We start from the raw sequence: 18,108 nt of genomic DNA, 5'->3' as shown, positions 1-18,108 counted from the left end.
GAGTTGGCCAGTTGCTTCTTTTTCTGAAGATACAATTTCTGCTTTCTGAAAATGAATAAAGGGGCTTGCTGCAGAAAAGAGTTTATTTAGAAACAACAGATCCCCACTGGACTGTTAACTCAGTGTATGTAATCCTGATGTATTTGAGAATTACATTCTAGAAACAATGGTTTAGTTTACAGCAGTTTTCACGTTGTAGTTTTAAATACAACATTGAGCTACCCAAAAAAATCACCCAAGCCCTAAAAATATTGGTTTTTATTGTGTTTACAAAACAATAATTTGTACAGGCAAAAAGAGACACCCATTCACACAAATAAGTTTTTTGAATCAAACTCTACACCTTTCCCCCCCCATCTCCTCCCGCTTGGTGCCTCCCGAAATTGGCTGACGGCAGGTGTTTGGAGAACCCCCAGAACAGCAGGCAGGGGGAGGAGAGGGGGAATCATTCTGTCTGGCAAGCAGCAATGTTGCAATACTGCCATGCTGAATTCCACCCAATGTCTGTGCACTATTGTACAAAGTATGTTTCTTGAGAAAACTATAATTCACTTGACTGGGCTTACTCTCCAAATGTTAAGGATCTTGTAGCTGCCTGCTGTTCTTTGTGCAGGTCTTTTGCTCTATTCTTTAGGGTTTCTGCCTTGGCATCATCCTTCTCAACTCCGTCCCCCAGCTTGTACATTCGGCTAGCGTTGGCACATGCCCATATGTGTCCCAAGTCGCACGCTTTCAGAGAGTATTCCAAAGCCTGGTTCATATCCTTTGGTATCCCAGGGGCTCCTTGGAGATATATTGCACTAAGATTGAAACAGCTGGGAGCAAAACCGCCATCACAAGCTTTACTGTAATAATCCCTGGCTAAGAGTGTGTTGGGCTTCTCATCATCATTGCCACGTCCATCATGTGCCAGCAGTCCAGTATTGTGACAAGCATCTATGGATTTCTTCCCACCTTTCTCACAAGACTTCAAAAAACAGTTGTAGGCAGCTTTCAAATCTGCAGGGAGCCCACCTGCAGGGAGAAAATGATTTGTTCTATGCATTGTTCTTTTCACAGAATTATAGAATTGAAAGGGACCACAAGGATCATGTAGTAGTCCAACCCCCTACAATGTAGGAGTCCTTTACAACATCCCTGAAAGTAAGTCCAGTGCTACTCCCATACTGCAGCTAAGAGAACTGAGGCAAAAAAACCATCCACTACACTGCACTACATAAGCTTTGAATAACCTTACTTGGATTGCTTTTCCTTTTACATAGAGATACAATGGGTTGTAGAGGCGGATGTTCTTTCTTACCTTTCCCAGTAACATAGTAGGCTCCAAGTTTGTAGCAGCTCTCACTGTGCAGGTTTTTTTCACAATTCTCCTTTAGTACTTTAGCAGCTCCCTCAAAGTTTTTCTTTACTCCCTCGAGGTACTCAGCAAGACGGTGACAACCTGTGGTTTCACAACGAAGGAAACTTAAGGTATGATCATGCTATCCCCATTTTTGTGCTTCACTTGCAATCTTTGGTTTCTTCCCTGTTTGATTTGGTTTTTATCTGTGAGGGCAGGGTGTTGATTGCCTCCAACATCTGCTACCTGGTAATGTAGTGAAAGGTATAAAATGGGCTGACTTCCGAGTCTGAAATGGGATTGACCAATAGGTCCTAATGCTGTATTTCCATATAAAATAAAAAGTAAAAAGGGACTGATCCCTACTGACTCAGTTTGGATGATCTAATCTTAAAGCCAAAATGTGAATGAAAACTTTATTCACACATACACCATCACTTTGAGGTGCAAAAAAATCAAACCAGGAAGTCTCTAATTAGCCATGTTTCCTGTCTCTTCTGAATTCTGGAATCATGGGTTAAGGTAAAGGTAAAGGTACCCCTGCCCGAACGGGCCAGTCTTGACAGACTGTGGGGTTTGTGCGCCCATCTCACATTTATTGGCCGGGGGCCAGCGCTGTCCGGGGACACTTCCGGGTCACGTGGCCAGCGTGACATCGCTGCTCTGGCGAGCCAGAGCCGCACACGGAACGCCGTTTACCTTCCCGCTGGTAAGCGGTACCTATTTATCTACTTGCACCCGGAGGTGCTTTCGAACTGCTAGGTGGGCAGGCGCTGGGACCGAACAGCGGGAGCGCACCCCGCCGCGGGGATTCGAACCGCCGACCTTTCGATCGGCAAGCCCTAGGCGTTGAGGCTTTAGCCCACAGCGCCACCCGCGTCCCATGGGTTACTAGCTTCATAAAATATGGGGAGAGTTAACCATGCTTCAAAGTTAGCTTAAGTTCCTTGCTTGTTCCAATGCTGGTAACCATAATTTCCTGGTTTGGTGGAAACAGGCAACTATGAGAAGTTTGACGGCTTGCTCAGCAAAGGGAGGAGCAAACAGGCTGCGTGCACAGGTAACAAAATTAGAATACAGTACTGATTTGCCCCGTAGTCCTTTCCTTTGTTTTATAAGCTCCAGAGAACTTTTACCTAAATCTATCTGAAAGGCCTGTTGATCTCTGCTCAACTTCTTTTAGAGCAAAGATGGGGAACCAGATGTTGATGGCTGGAACAGATGGGCATTGTAGTCATCTAGAGGGTAATGGTTTTCTCACCACTGCTTCAGATTAAGGCTTCTTAAATTTGCAGCCGCTGTTTGTTTTGAAAGCTACTCATAATTTCAGTCCTGCAGATACTACGGTAAAGCTTCCACTCAAAAACCCAAGGATGAAATACCCATTTTTTTTTTGTTAGTCTGCTGCAAGGTTACAAATAAATCAAGGTGGCAGAATAAATGTGGGACCTGCTTTCATTATCTTTATGTAACCTATGCTTATGTGACACACCCAAGAAAACAAACACATTTATTCAAAAGTAAATACCCTGAAGTAATTGTGCAGAGCTACGCACATCTACTCAGAAATAAATCCCGCCGAGTTCCATGGGGCTTACTCCCAGGTAACTGGACAGAGAGGACTGCAGCCTGCATTTGTAGCGCTGGGGAAAACGTCGTAGACCAAACAATGTTGGCCACGCAGCTACCTTACCGTCAGGATCTTTCTCCTTATAGCACTGGAAGCTGAACTCCACACCCAGATTGTCTAAGTACTCCTTCACCTCCTCTTCATCCTCGAAGTTGATCAGCCCAGCCATTTCCCTGCAAAGAAGGGAAGGGGAGGAAGGAAAACGCACAGCATATACTTGCGCTTCTCCCTGCAAGGTGAAAGCGTCCCAGGAAATCTTGCCCTCCTGCACCAGGCGGAAGAAAATCAGCGTCGTACACGGCATAGGCAACTTCCGCTCTGCCCTATGGAGGAAGCGAAGGGGTTGCAGAGGTGGGTGGGAATCGCAGCGCAGAAATAAACATAGGCATTCACACGGAAATAGCTGAAACTGCTCGTCCCAGTGACAAGTTGTAGAGGACAGCAGCTGTGTTAGAGTGCAATCTTACACATATTTACCGGGGATTAAATTTCATACTGCTCTGCTCGCTTACTCCCAGGAAAGTAATGCCACATGCATGTTTACATATTAGTGTAAGCTCCACTGAAACATGTAAACATGTATAGGATCGCGCTGTAAAACAGAAATCCCGCCCCCCCCCAAAAAAACCCCAGCTTGTAGCAAGATGGGTTGTTTTCACGGACCCCAAGCCTACCTGAAAAGCACGAGTAGAATAGCAAGAGTCTCTAATTTTTGTGTGCAAGGCTCAAATCAAGATGAACACAGTGACAATTCAAAACAGCGGTTGCTAGTACAGTATAACAAAATACCCCACCTTTGGTATGGTGCTTTAAAATATGCGTTGGAAAAGAAATCCCTGGTTTTGATTGAGCCCTTAATGTCGTGATGAATACATCAAACTTGCTGTAAGGCTCCCAAAAAGGAAACCAAAGATGTGCAAAACTTCTTGCATATTTAGATTGGCAGAGCGGGGGACCTTGAATATGCTCATGCAGATATATAAGGAAATTCAGATTGAATGCTAATTTTGATAGCAGCTGCTTTTAGGACTATAACAGAGGCAGTTTCTCACATGGCTGGAGAACTCAGAAGCTTGCTCACAAATTTGTGACATTTTGGTTAATTGAAATAATTATGATAATACGGCTTTTGAATTCCCACCAACACCTTGTATGAATGACGAATCTCAAAATATGTGAGTAGAAGAGGGAGCTGGTTTTTCTCCAATCTAGTGCATTTATTGCCTGGAGGTTGTTTTACTGTACTTCAGTGGTAAAGAATAGGTTTTTTATGGTTTTATTTTCATTCCTGCTATTGATTTTCTTTAAATTCTTTACTAACAGCGATTGCATCTAAACTTTGGTTTTATACTTACTGTTTTGTTGCGTGTGGTGTTTTAAACTCTCCGTGTAAGCCTTTTCCAAAGGGGCCTAGAAATTTTACAACATATATATTTAATGTGTCAGAGATTATATCTGCCTCGAAGCTTCACTATCTAAGTCAGGATCCGTGTCTCGCGGTTACTCTGTAGTAAGGGAAACTACTCTGTGCAGGCCTAGGGGCTCTCTTTTCTTTATTTTGAATGATTTGACTGAATGACATCACTTTTATCAGTTATCTGTTCTGGCCCCGGAAACCCAGGGGCGACTGTCCATCACTCAGGCGGGCTGCCAGCTTATACCCACTTATCGGGAAGAGCAAGGGGCACCGAATTAAATGGGAACTCCTGTCTGACAGCGTTGCACGACCAATGCCATCTTTGCTCGGGCATGTTGGAAGGCTTCCCGGGTGCCGGGGCGCGTCTCCTTTAAAGGAGGCGGGAGCTGTGAGGGTGTTTGCTGGTGTTTCTTCTTTCGTTTTTTTCCGCCGGCTCCGCCGAGGCAAATTCACTTCCAGGTCGAGGGTGGCAGCTGGGCTGGGGGGCCCCGGCTCGCTCCTGTCGCTGGTCGGGGCCCGCCCCTGAAGAGCAGCAACAGCAACAGCAGCAAGAGACTGAGGACGGAGGGTCCCCGGCGCAGAAATGGTGAGGGGGCCGGGAGAGCGTGGCTCGGGGGTGGGAAGCGGACAGCGCCGAGTATATACGGAGAGGGGCGAGGGGGTGGGAGAAGCAGCCGCTTGGATTTTAGACTGATGGAAAAATCCGGAATACTCTTCCCTCCCCCTACACCGGTATACCTATCTGAGCCGCCACAAATGCGGACCTTGCTTTGGCAAAGGCAGGAATGGCTTACCCGCCAGCCTCCATCTACCCAGAACGGGGGGGGGGGGGTTGCGCGCGTTGAAGCCTGCCCAATTTGGTCAACCCCGAGGTGCTTAATGGGTGTTAGCGGGGTGGTTCATCCCTGCCAGCCCACCTGCATAAGGAGAGCGTGGGGCGGAGGCGGGATGCGAATAAAGCTGGTGGGAACTGGAGGGTAGCGCTAGGATCAGGCGATTGGAACGGGAGAATTCCCCGAGGGATGGGCTTGGGAATATGGCATGCTCAAGAGAAGGCTGTGCATCTCGGCCAGCAGCAGATACCTGCCCCCCATTCCTATGCACCATTTGCTGCTGCGAATTTAGAAACACTATTCCTGCTGTAAACGTAACATTGAAAGTTGAGGCTGGGAAGACCCGCTCTTAAGTCACCTTGATGGAGAGTCTGACAGGCTACTGGAAGCAATGGAACAGATAGCCAAGTGATCTTGGCCTAGTGGCCTGGTTGGTTTTTGTAGCTATTGTAGTGCTGTTTTGTTGCCAGGCATCCCTGTGTGGTGAGAAAATAATTGCCAGCCTTCCTAGAAACGGAGATGGGGCGGGCAAAGACTGACTGGGCTGCTTCATGTATTATTACAGTAGCCACATGGAGAATCCTGTGGGATACTGCTGCAGAATGACAGACTTGCTGCAAAGAAAAAATCAGTTTGGAAAACTGCTCACCACACAGGATAACCCTGTTGAACGGAGGATGTATTGGAGTACTAGGACTGGCTGATTTAACAAGCTCTTATCAGCTTCTAGTAATGTCACACCACTTTTCACACTGCAGCCTCCATGTGCTTACATGTTGTAACTTCATGCCACTGAAGGGGAGGAATCCTGTGGACTCTACTGTGTTAACTGGGTTGCTAGATGCCTAGGAAGACAGGGTCCCTATATGCTGAATAGTTTTGCAGAAGAGGGAATCTTTGACTGTATGGTCAGCTTTGGCACGGTATCTGATGCTACTGCTTTGTGAGAACAATTAACGATAGTAGTTAAACCATAATTTTTATATTGGAAAACAAGGTTTATGGGAATGTTTAAAATATATCAGTTATTTTCATGTCACATTTTCATCACATAGCTATATAAAAATGGTCGTAAAAATAGCAGATTTTTCGAGTGCATGTGAAGTGGTCATTGCAGTCTATTGGAATGTTTCAGACCGCCCCGATCTCTGCAGAGCAGCGTGAGATTCCAGGAGTCTCGGCACAGCAGAGACTGTAGTGTCTTTATGAAATATGGTTTATTTACACAAATTTACATCTGAGTCCATCTGGAAAGAGGGTTCCAGGCATCACATCTCAAGAGGGGCTTGCTCCCCACAGCAGCATAGCATTGGATTCAAAGGTAGCCAAAACACCATCTCTCTGTCTCCTCCACACAGCTGGTCTAACCATCAGCCTGCATGGCATCTTGTTCCCCCCTCTTTCCTCAAATCCTTGCTAACCCCCCACCCCAATTTGCAGTTTAATATTGTAGAACTCTGTCATACAATTTTGCTGAACATGCTTATTGCCCCTAGAGTTCAGCACTTTAGGATGAACAATAATGGTCCTTATCTGTGTGACAACTATGCTAGAAAATATAACCTACCATTTTGTTGTTTTTAAACTGAATGGTTACGCTTTTAAAATACTTTTGAGTGTAAGACGCAACACAGTGTTGGGATGTGGACAGTCATATGAGTCTGAAGCTTTCCATTTGCTCTCCATAGAGAAATTGCTACATAAAGAATGCAATTCCAGTTAGACTAGCAGTGCATTTCTGAAAACACAGTAGTTTGCCTTATTTTCTTTTAAATAATAAGATTCTGAAGCAAATTGATTTTAAATGAATATATATTAAGTGGCAGAATGGAACTGCATTTTAAGTTCTCTTGTCTGCCCCCTCTCCACTCACTCCCTGGTTTAGAATGAAGGAGAAACATTAAAAAGCTTTATCACAGCTAGGATTATTGCTTTTCAAAAAGGCTTTAAATAATTCTGATGAATTTGGGAATGCTGTGTTGGTGGCCATAGATCAATTTATAGTTCAGCTACTAAAAATAGTGGCTGGCTGCTGAGGTCCCCGCCACCATTGCGTAATTAATCAGAGTTGTGGTCCTTGGCATAACATAAGAAAGTAATGATCTATATTTAATAAATAATCTAGAAAGCGTTTTGTCAAAACACATACATTTACTTGGGATATATTATTTAAATAGAATACTTTATTAAGATGAGTGCCTGGAACTGTTCTGAGAAAATGAAGTTGAATAACATTCTCAAATCTTAGAACAGCCTGATCAAGGAGGGCAAGTTCAATTGGTTGTGCTTCAGGGAATTAACACCTGATCCATGTATTCTGTTAACCCAATCCCCATGAACCAGATTGTTATCAAGGGCTGCTGATCCTGCAGCAGTGCAATCTTAATGGATGCCTGTCTTCTTCTAAACCTTTTAAACTTTTATACCATCATCATTGCCATCAATATGTTTGTTACGATATTGACAGTTATAAACACATACTTCTTTCATAGTTGACAGTTGCACCAGTCTCCCTTGCTCAATGTTTTGCTTAGCGTGCAGACCAAATACAGGGCCTGTGCTGAGAATATCCTAATGCTAATAGACCCTTGACTTTTGTTATTCCATGTAAGAAAACACATTCCATAGGGGCCATTAATTCTACTTCCTCTGCCAACTATTCCTTCTCATCATCATCATTATTATTGTTCTTTTGTTGTCCTACTACAGCTGCTGGCAGAGAATGCCAAATCTAAAAATCAAGGTGAAAATAATTTTGCATTAAAACTTCACATTCCTTCACAAGCCAAAATATGTCTGTGCTGCTGGTATGTTTCTTTGTGCTGGAAGGTTTTGTAGAATGAAATTGTGATTTATATACAAAAATAGCTTGTGGATAGTTCGACTGCTGCTATTAAGAACTCTGGTCTGATTATTTTTATTAGCTACATATTCCCACAAGAAGAATATACTGACTGCTATAAGTTTGAAGCTTCTGAGACTATTACTTTATAATTATTTAAAGTTTTGAAAACATTAATGTTCATCAGAATCACAAAACACGTGTTTTTCACCAAATGGATATTCGCTGCCTACTTTCAGGTTATCACTGACTGAGAATATCATTTTAGCCAGACAATCATTACTGATCTCATTAGATTTTTCAAGCAGCAATGTGTGATTTGTTGTTGTTTTGTCGTTTAGTCGTGTCCGACTCCTTGTGACCCCGTGGACCAGAGCACTGATTAGTGCTGGTTATTTTCATGAGCAAAACACACTTGCTATCAGTAGGTGGAACTTTTTCTCTTGATCCATTTAGCTTCTAATCTTTGACCCACCTTGCTGACTCACTGTAGCTTATTTAATCAGTGGGGGGAGAAATTCCTAGCAGTGTTAGCCTACCCCCCCCCCGAAATGTTATTGCTCTGTGACCTATGGGTGCAATCTTCAGACCACAGTCTGTTTTTGTGCAGTTCGTTGGTTGCTCAATTATCACAGCCACAATGCTGATAACTGAAAGTAAGTTCTTATTGCTTTTTCCTCTTCTAGCAATAAGATATTTTTTTATGTTGCACAATTGTAATACATGTTCAAAAACCAAGATTCAGCAGTGTTGTTGTTTTCTGGAGGAATGGTAAAACTCTGCAGGAGATGTGTGTGGTTGAAATTTAAATTCCCTTGCACATGTAGCTAAGAGAGATCTCATTTTCAAACGAAAGGGAACTGCATATGCTGTGCCTTTATAAGGACTGAATGTATTTTGTTTAACTGCTGGTTTGAGTTTATCAAGACACTTATGTGAGGCAGATGAAACAAAATAACAGAAGATATTAAGCTGAAATAAAAGGGAAGTGCTGTTAAGCCAAGTTGGTGCATTGGGAAGAAATTAGCACTACTATTTTTAAAATTGGCTGGGGGAGTATGTGCCAGCCCACTGAGCCTGTGGTGAAGGTGATTCACAGTGTTTGTATTATTCCCTTAAAGCTTTAGCGAAAGCTAAAGTACTGAACATTGCAGGCTTACATATAGGAGATATGTAGGTGAAATAGTAAATAACCTGGGCAATTCTTTGTATTAAGAAGGCGGCCTGATGTTATAGTCCTTGACTATCTTGGCTTAATTTAATATGATACATGCATCATTAGACCATGGAAATGGGAAAAGAAACAAAGCCAAAGAATCATTGCAGCTATATTTCAAAAGGGAAGCTGAATAACTTTCCTGTGTTCTGTGGCGGAATCTACACACATTTAAAAACCATTCTGAAAATGCTTGCTTTAAAGCATTTTGAAAAAGACATTGAATTTTCCTTAAGGCTCATCACCACCATCTAGTGTCACGTTGTATATTGCACTTAAAACACACTTAAAACATTTTATTTGCAGCTGTATAGCTGAGTCCTGTGTCTTCCATGTGTTTTCTGACATCTTACTTCAGCAACTTTGTTAAAAGATTTGAAGATCTGGTTTAAGCACTAACATTTGACGGTTTGATATGAAAAACGTATTAGGGCATAGTTTGTTTATGGTTTTCAGTTTTATACATTTAAATAATTTTACAATAATTTTAACATTTTTAAACTCTACTTCATTTCCCCTCTTTCTGAGGTTCCCTAACTTTATTTTTAATATTTTCTGCATATCCAAATTAACTTAATTTACTCATTTATTCATCTACTTTAAATATATACTCTTATAAAATTGTAGGCTATTACAAAAACCCTTATCTGTTTACAACTTACTGTAATTCCATGATTGTCACCGGTGCATTCAAAATTGTCATTTTATCAATTGGTATTTTAGGTATTCCACTGTCCTCGATATTTTTTGTATTTCATCTAAATTGCCCTGTTTTGCTTGTTATAATTCTGTATAAACCTCACAAATTGATCTCTTATGTCTTTAGGATTTTCCACAACTCTACCTCCTATATTAATTTTATATAGGATTTCTCTTGCCTTTTTTATTTGCTATGCTGATACTTTCCCTGATTTATTAGCCTTAGGGTATAGGAAGAGAAAGGTGAGCTTGAGCAACTGAATCCTATCTTAAACGCCATAATCCATGGAATAAAAAAAGTGTTGTAATGCTCTAAACTGCTTGAGCCAGTTTAGTTGAACATATTACTGTACTCCTAGTCATCAAATCAGGATTGTACTTCCAGCAGAAAATTGTAGCGTTTAAATATTGACTGTGAGTCCTGGAAGACCTGCTCCCTGCCTTTTCCCACCTGGCCTGGGAGGAGGGCAGGACCTTGACTGACTCCAGCTACAAAAGCTGAAGCTGCTGAAGAGGCCAGAGACCATCGTGACAGGCTCTTAGTTAAATGTGCATTCTGTAGTTGACCTCCTTTGTGATGTTTTATTTTGAAATCTTTAAGATAACGTTTTAGTTTCCTGTTTAATTATGTTGCTTTGAATGTGTACTTTATATTTGACTTTCTTGTGTAATATTTTATTATAGATTGTTTTATGTGAAGTTTTAGTGTAGGTTGTAAACTGCTTTGAGATGTTTTCTTAGAAATATAGTCGTATAGCAATGAGACATGAATGATAATACTGATAATATACTACTACTACTACTACTACTACTACTACTACTACTAATTTTGCACTTAAATACAATTGTATGCATTATTCTTCAGAATTTCCTGGCTCTTATGGTGCCAGGGAATATCGTTGCCACTTGCATGAGAGCATTATGCATGCATAATTCTTGGCCCCTGTCACTTCTGACCCCTCTATATTTTTCTGCAATAATTGGGGAAGGACAGGGTAAAGATACCTTGTCTTCTCATCCCTCCTAGCCCCAGTGCTACAGAAGAGCCCTATTGAATCTGAACCAAAGGCCTGTCTAGTTCAGCATCCTGTCCTGTTCTCATAGTGGCCAGCCAGATTTCTCTCTCTTTTTGCTATTACTGCAACTAATAATTATGATAAGTGCTTATCATTACTTATCTCATTTATAAATTGCTTCCTATGAAGCACCTCAAAGTTATTTCAAATTACAATAAAAATATGCAAAACAACTATGTAAAATCCAATACAGATGCTGACAAGGATAAAAATTCCACTTAGAAGTCTTGTTCGAAGAGGAAGGTCTTTAACATGTAGCCTGAGGACAAGAGATGGTGCCTGTCTAATATGTAGGAGAAGTACCAAATGGCAGGTGTTGCCATGCTAAAGACTCAATTTTGACATCATGCGCAATGAACCTCTTTGTAAAATGGTCTCCTCAAGGTGCCCCCTTCTGCAAAATGCAGCGATTAGTCAGGTATATAAGGGATGAGACAACTACCTCTGTGAAACCCGCAGGCAGGAAGTAAGTGCAACATCGTCCTCTCCACTTGTGAGTCCCAGCAACTGGTATTCAGAGGCAGAGTACTAGAGGTAGGGCATAGCCATTGTGCCTGGTAGCCTTTGCTAACTTTATATCCTCCATGACTTTGTCTTAATTTATTTCCACTCTGACAGTAAATGATTCTTAGGGCCTTAACTTGCAATTACTTCATTTCAGCCAATTTGTATTGTCTCAACTTTTTACATGCATGTGTAAAAGACCATTCCTGTCATTGTCACATAAAACACCCTCCGAGTCCAATTTCTGCCTCCCAAAGGATCCTTTTAGTGGTGGCTGGAATTGTTCTCCCCTCACCCAGATCCTTCTGACAGTGATGGGAGCTTGCCCCCCACTGCAAATGTTTTGTGGGGAGTTACTTTTGTGATGGACTGTTGCTTTCCCTAAAAAACAATAAAATATCTGGCATTTTCTTTCTTTGTAACAGGAAGAGGCTTCACCATATTCTCTGCTTGACATCTGCTTAAATTACCTAACTTCCGACCTAGAGAAGTTTTGTACAGAAAGGCATGATGGTTCACTATGTTTGCAAGAGCCTGGAATATTTCCACAAGAAGTGGCTGACCGATTGCTGCGAACGATGGCATTTCACGGTAAACGAATTCATCTGGGTCTAGCAATTATGGCGGTTCTGATAAAATGGAATGTTAGGAAACAGTGATTTGATTTACCTGCATGTTAGGACACATGACATCGTTCTTTGGCGCTGCTTCAACAGCTGTGGCACAAGTCAGATTTGTGCCATTAGATCTAATTGGGGCCTCTGGGTTAGGCAAGTAAGGCAGAGTCACAAGACTCTGCTACACTTAATTATTGAAAATTCATTTGTGCTGTTGGAAATTCTGGATGCAGAGTTGCACTCATTACATAATTTTTAGGGCTCAGTTAACTTCAGTATCTTTCCCTATCATGTTCCCTCTTTCCTTACATCTTTCTCTGCTGGAAAAAAGCCCTTGCATTGTACAGTTGAGACTGCACGTTGATTCAGTGGGAGTTGTATGGGCACTGCGAGGTGGATCCTGTATGTCAATCTTATCTTTTCTATGCTGAAACGTGGCATACATTGTGGGTACCAAGCTTCAGCATGGCAAATGGTAGGATTATGTTGATGATGTTTCTCCAGTACCACATGCCTGTTGAAACCACTCTTGAGGGGGAAAAGGGAGGTTATCAGAATCAGGAGTGCATAAAACTCTCTCCTCTTCTCTGGCAAGCCTGTCCTTCTGTTCTAGGCCCAGTCTCTTTTTTCCAGTTTAAAAACAAAATCTGTGATAAGTTTGTTTGTTTACTGTTCTCCCCCCCCCCCACCCCAGGACTGCTGAATGAAGCGACAGTGGGCATTTTTCGAGGGAATCAGATGCGCTTGAAACGAGCTTGTATCCGGAAAGCAAAGATCTCTGCAGTGGCTTTTCGGAAAGCGTTTTGCCACCATAAGCTGGTGGAGCTCGATGCCACTAAAGTGAATGCAGACATTACGATCACAGACATCATCAGTGGACTTGGCAGCAATAAATGGATCCAGCAAAACCTTCAATGCCTTGTGCTGAACTCATTAACTCTTTCCTTGGAAGACCCCTACGAAAGGTGCTTCAGTCAGCTGATGGGTCTCCGTGCTTTGAGCATTACCAATGTTCTCTTTTACAATGAAGACCTAGCGGACGTGGCTTCGCTTCCCAGATTAGAAAGCTTGGATATATCCAACACCTCAGTCACCGACATAACTGCACTGCTCGCCTGCAAGGATCGCCTCAAGTCTCTCACCATGCACCACCTGAAATGCTTGAAAATGACAACCACTCAGATTCTGGATGTCATCAGAGAGTTAAAATTCCTGAATCACCTTGACATTTCGGACGATAAACAGTTCACATCTGATATTGCACTTCGTTTGTTAGAACAGAAAGACATATTGCCCAACCTTACATCTTTGGACATTTCGGGAAGGAAGCATGTTACTGATGAAGCTGTAGAAGCATTTGTTAAACAGCGACCCTCAATGCAATTTGTGGGCCTGCTGGCTACGGATGCTGGCTACTCATTATTTCTCTCTGGCGAAGGAAACTTAAAGGTTGGTATTTGTTTGTTACACAATTTTAAATAGTTGTGAACTAAGTTTGACTTGCTGGGGGTGGGGCTCAAAGCTTCAAATCCTGGTGATTAATGGGTCAGTTCTAATGGCATTGTGTGTGTGTGTGTGTGTGTGTGTGTGTGAGAGAGAGAGAGAGAGAGAGAGAGAGAGAGAGAGAGATAGAGATATCATTGGCTTCAGAGTGCTGCTAAACCACAGCTCCTAGACGGGCAAAAGGTCTACCACTCTTGACAGTGCCATCATTCACATTTTGCAGCATGAGAAGAACTAAATCTGCCCCCCTCCCACCAAATCTGAGGTGGAGGCCCAGCAGGCTTTCCTCATTTCCAAAATGTATTGATGGCAAATCAAGCCACTGCCATCCCTGTGTCTCTGTCTCTCAGCAGCAATTCCTTAAATTTACTGTATTCTGCTTGTTCCACTGCCCTCTTTACTCTAGGATTCAGTTGGTTGGTTCGCTAAGGCTCATAGCTGTCAATGTTTCCCTTTTTTAAGGGGAAATTCCCTTATTCCGAATAGGATTCCTCGCAAGAAAAGGGAAAAGTTGACAGCTATGCTAAGGCTCTGGGCACTGCTTCTTCCTTGTATAAACATCACTCATTGCCTGTAAGATTGGGTTACTGTTGTAGTTTTTTCTTTGTAAGTTCCTCAGAGGTCTCAGTGGGGACATATGACAGGGTATAAATTTCATAAATGCATAGTAAAATTATGCGCATGTAGAACATGAATCAAAGCAGCAGGCATGCCACCCCATTTTCCCGAGAACCTTCCACTCAAAGGTATTGCTACAAAAAACCTCTCAAACGGCCCTTTCTGCGTAGGAAATAGAGGCTTGTTTAGAGGGGAAATGGCACGTGTGCATGTATATTATTTTCTTTTTCTTTTTCTGCTCCTTAACAGTTCTTGAGGAAAAACTGCGGTGTTTGGTTTTGAGGGGCATTATCTGATTGTTTTGCAGTTTCTCTGAGATGCCGTTTTTAAGAGTAAAAGTTTAAGAGAAATGCAAGTGCTCATAGATGGTGTGCTGTCTTTGCCCCTGCAGATCACAGCATGAGAGAGGCTAGTCCCCCAAGAGTGCTTACCTCTTCTTCTGCAGCCTCATTTGTCACTTTCCTTTCCCTATGGCGTATAAAATTAGTTAACCTGTTCTTAAAAGCCCCAGCACCATAGCAATGACCATAAGTTCAGCTGCTTTTATTGGCTGGGAGAGGACTATTGCTCAGCTGTTCCCACCACCCACCACCTCCTGCCAAGGCGCACAGCAGGGAGAAGTGCCTGGTGCTGTGCTACTCTCCTTGAAGAAATGGAGAATAATTCCTTGCCCAGCAGCAAAGGAAATGGTGAAATGGTCATTCTGTACCTGTTAATATGTTGTCTTTTGCAGCCCATGATCAACGTTACCTCTCTGCCTAGTTGATAATTCTTGAAATACTGCATCTACATTTATAGAACTGTACTGCTCAGTTAGGTCTGTAAAGACATGATTGGTAGCAATTTGTTAGCCGTGCATACAATATATAAATGGCACTGTAGATTGCATGAAGAGCAAAGACTGTTTTACTTATGCTTGATTGTCCTGTAAAACTGAGTGGAAACCTCAGTTCAGCAGAAATTGTCATACAACAACAACAAGTAAACCTTGAAACATTTATATTATTTAATTACTTCAACTTTCTTTTGCCACTACTGCAAACTCAGCGATGGAAAGAGGAGAAAATGCTGACAAAAGTGGACTGGCAGATGAAATTATTAGAGTATGCAGAGATGGCAAGATTGACAGGGGGAATCAGAACTCAGGAGGTTCAAAACTTCGATAGGGAATGGGACAAATATAGACTGTACTTAAAAGAACACTGTAATCACTTGAGTTCTTTGACAGGCTTTTAGTAACTCTTGCAACATTACAAAGACTTGGGATATTTTGGAGGACCATAATGTGGAAGAACTAGAATATGCAGTTGATTTAGATATGTAAAGGACCCATGGAGGGGAGGAGGGAAGTCCTAAGATTTGGAAGAATCTTATTTGATTTTAAAATTTAAATGTGGTAAATGTGAAATTTATTTTGTAAAATCAATAAAATATATATATATATTTTTAAAAACTACTGCAAACTCCAGTATGTTCTCTAGTATTTGTTCTTCTGTTCAAGGTGTCTGGAGAAGCCAATGAAACTCAGATTTCCGAAGCTCTGAAGCGTTACAGTGAGCGAGCGTTCTTTGTGAGGGAGGCACTCTTTCATCTCTTCAACCTTACGCATATTATAGAAAAAACCAAACCAGAAATTCTAAAGGTAAAACTATTTGAGACTGATAAGAAATCACCCTTTGCAGGCATCACTTTGTAAAGGTAACCTTGGGCTGTCTTCACTAAACTGCAGATAAAATCCAACAAAATGTGCGCGCACACTGGTAAATTTGCAGGGGTGGGGAGAGAAAAGAGGATACAATAAAGGCAAATAGTCAGAAGTTCAGATAAAAATGGATATACTATTTACATGGGTTATACTTACTTGAGGGGCATGAGGGATGTGTTGTGCAGAGAGAGAGAGAGAGAGAGAGAGAGAGAAGAGAATTAATAAGATTGCCATTGGCATCAGGTTGGCCACTGTGAGAACAGGAAGTGGTGCTAGATGTGCCTTAGGTCGCATCTGGCAGGGCTGCTGTTACATTTTTGTGATGAAATGGTAGCCAACTCCATTTAGTTCTGTCTTTGAATGTGGGTCCCCGCCAAACAGCTGTGACCAAAAGTAGAGATTGCTGAATCCTCCCCTCCCCTCTGTCTTAGTGGTTTAGCATGGCTGGGAGGTGGGGAAGAATGCCTGGATGTAATCTAATGTATATGATCAGAAAATATATGCAAGGAACACAATATACCTGCAGGTGAGTACTCTGGGTTTTCCTTCTCAAACGTTCTTCAGACAGAATTTCTCTCCCACTACCATAACAGTTTCCTCATAATGCTGAATTGAGTCACTCCTGGCAAATAAAAAGGGAAAGGAGAGGGAAGGCCATCTGACTGATGTAGTCTCCATTCAGGGAATGAAATGGTTGCTCTGTTCCTCTTTGCTTTGGAAGTTTGAATGGTACTGCAACAGGTTTTGGGTGGCGATGTGTAGATCTGTAGAAATGGCTTGTTTAAAAGGCCTCAGGACGAGTTAAGCTTACTTTGCTTAGGATATTGGTGGCTGATTCTGTGCATGTGACTGTGTGTATTAGGAAATTCTAATTTGACCTGTTTTGATTGATTCTTTCAGCTTGTAGTTATTGGGATGAGGAATCACCCTCTGAACTTGCCAGTGCAATTAGCAGCGAGTGCCTGTGTGTTTAACTTGACAAAACAAGATTTAGCTGCAGGCATGCCGGTTAGGGTCCTGGCAGATGTCACTCACTTGCTCCTTAAGGCCATGGAACACTTTCCCAATCACCAACAGGTAAGCCTCCTTTTCCCTTTCAAGATAAGGTGCTTGAATATTATATTTCTGAATGCTGAACATTTATTTTTTTTTAAAAAAGTATTTGAGTTCAAACTTCTTAGACAAGATGAAATTAATGAGATGAAGAAACTTATATTAAAACTGACTGCAAAGAACAGAAGTGAATGATGTCTAGTTGGAAATGTCTTCAGGCCAAATGGTTTCAGCTTTTCGAAACCGTAAGTGTCAGAGCTGCTACCAGGTCCCAGCTCACATAGGACCACGCCACACAGCGTCCACTTTAAAAGAGTCTTTATTGAGTTACAGGTTTCATTTCCGAACTGCAGCGTGCAGCTCTACACCTTCTGCCCTAGGTCGGCGAAGACCCATCTGAGTCCCCGCCTCTTGCACACCAGCTTAATACCCTAACCTTGCTCCACCTCCTTCGCCTCTCCCTACGTCTCTGGGTCCTTCTGCCCCCCTGGGACTCCTCCCTTCTACTCTCCTCTGACGCTGACCCCCCTGATCCTTCCGCTTCCTTTCGGCGGGCTTTGGGACCTGGCTCACTCTCCGGGCTGCTTACTGCTCCAGCTTCCGCTGCATTTGAACTTGGCGCGCGCGCCCAACTCTCTACTTTCCTCTTGACCGTTGCCTCGCTCTCTGAGGAGGGCGTGACCACCCCTGACTCGTGCCCTCCCTCCTGCTGACGGCCTCCGGAACCCGATGCCTGGCTGCCTTCCTCCCTGCTGCTCTCAGTCTTGAGCGTGGGTCCCGACTTCCAGCTGCTGCTCTCTGAATCTCCTCTGTTCCCTTCCTCCTGGGGTGTCCCCCCGGATCCCCCCCTTGCTCTGCTCACTGGGGCTCCCTTTTGGGAGTCCTCTGACTCACTGCTTAGGCTTGGAGATCTCGGGTCGTCATCATCACTCATTCTCCCTTCGGCTTCCTCCCCCTCGCTCTCTGTTTCCACCCTTCTCTGCGTCTCTGCTTCTGAACCCCTGACATCCATCCCCCCCTCGAAGCCCCCCCTTCCCCCCTCCCCGCTGTCAGGTG

At 42.8% G+C, this 18,108-nt stretch overlaps 2 protein-coding genes across 2 annotated transcripts in view; one reads left to right on the top strand and one right to left on the bottom strand.

The window, feature by feature from the left end:
• Window positions 1-18,108, top strand: part of LOC309535288 (protein zyg-11 homolog B) — a 58,770-nt gene that overhangs the window by 20,529 nt on the left and 20,133 nt on the right. The window contains exons 3-7 of the mRNA XM_082228194.1: window positions 1,419-1,470; window positions 11,982-12,147; window positions 12,868-13,622; window positions 15,796-15,936; window positions 16,900-17,076. Coding sequence (XP_082084320.1) covers window positions 12,135-12,147; window positions 12,868-13,622; window positions 15,796-15,936; window positions 16,900-17,076 — 1,086 coding nt within the window. The 5' untranslated portion in view covers window positions 1,419-1,470; window positions 11,982-12,134. The remainder of the gene's footprint in view (window positions 1-1,418; window positions 1,471-11,981; window positions 12,148-12,867; window positions 13,623-15,795; window positions 15,937-16,899; window positions 17,077-18,108) is intronic.
• Window positions 66-3,281, bottom strand: COA7 (cytochrome c oxidase assembly factor 7). The gene is made up of 3 exons (XM_082228198.1): window positions 3,033-3,281; window positions 1,301-1,441; window positions 66-1,014 (listed from the first exon to the last, which is right to left on the bottom strand). Exons 1-3 carry the CDS (start codon window positions 3,271-3,273, stop codon window positions 563-565), a joined length of 834 nt encoding a protein of 277 aa, XP_082084324.1. The 5' UTR covers window positions 3,274-3,281; the 3' UTR covers window positions 66-562.

Source organism: Podarcis vaucheri (genome assembly GCF_965113315.1).
Source record: "Podarcis vaucheri genome assembly, chromosome: 6".
Classification (NCBI taxonomy): domain Eukaryota; kingdom Metazoa; phylum Chordata; class Lepidosauria; order Squamata; family Lacertidae; genus Podarcis; species Podarcis vaucheri.
This window is presented reverse-complemented; position numbering and strand designations above follow the sequence as displayed.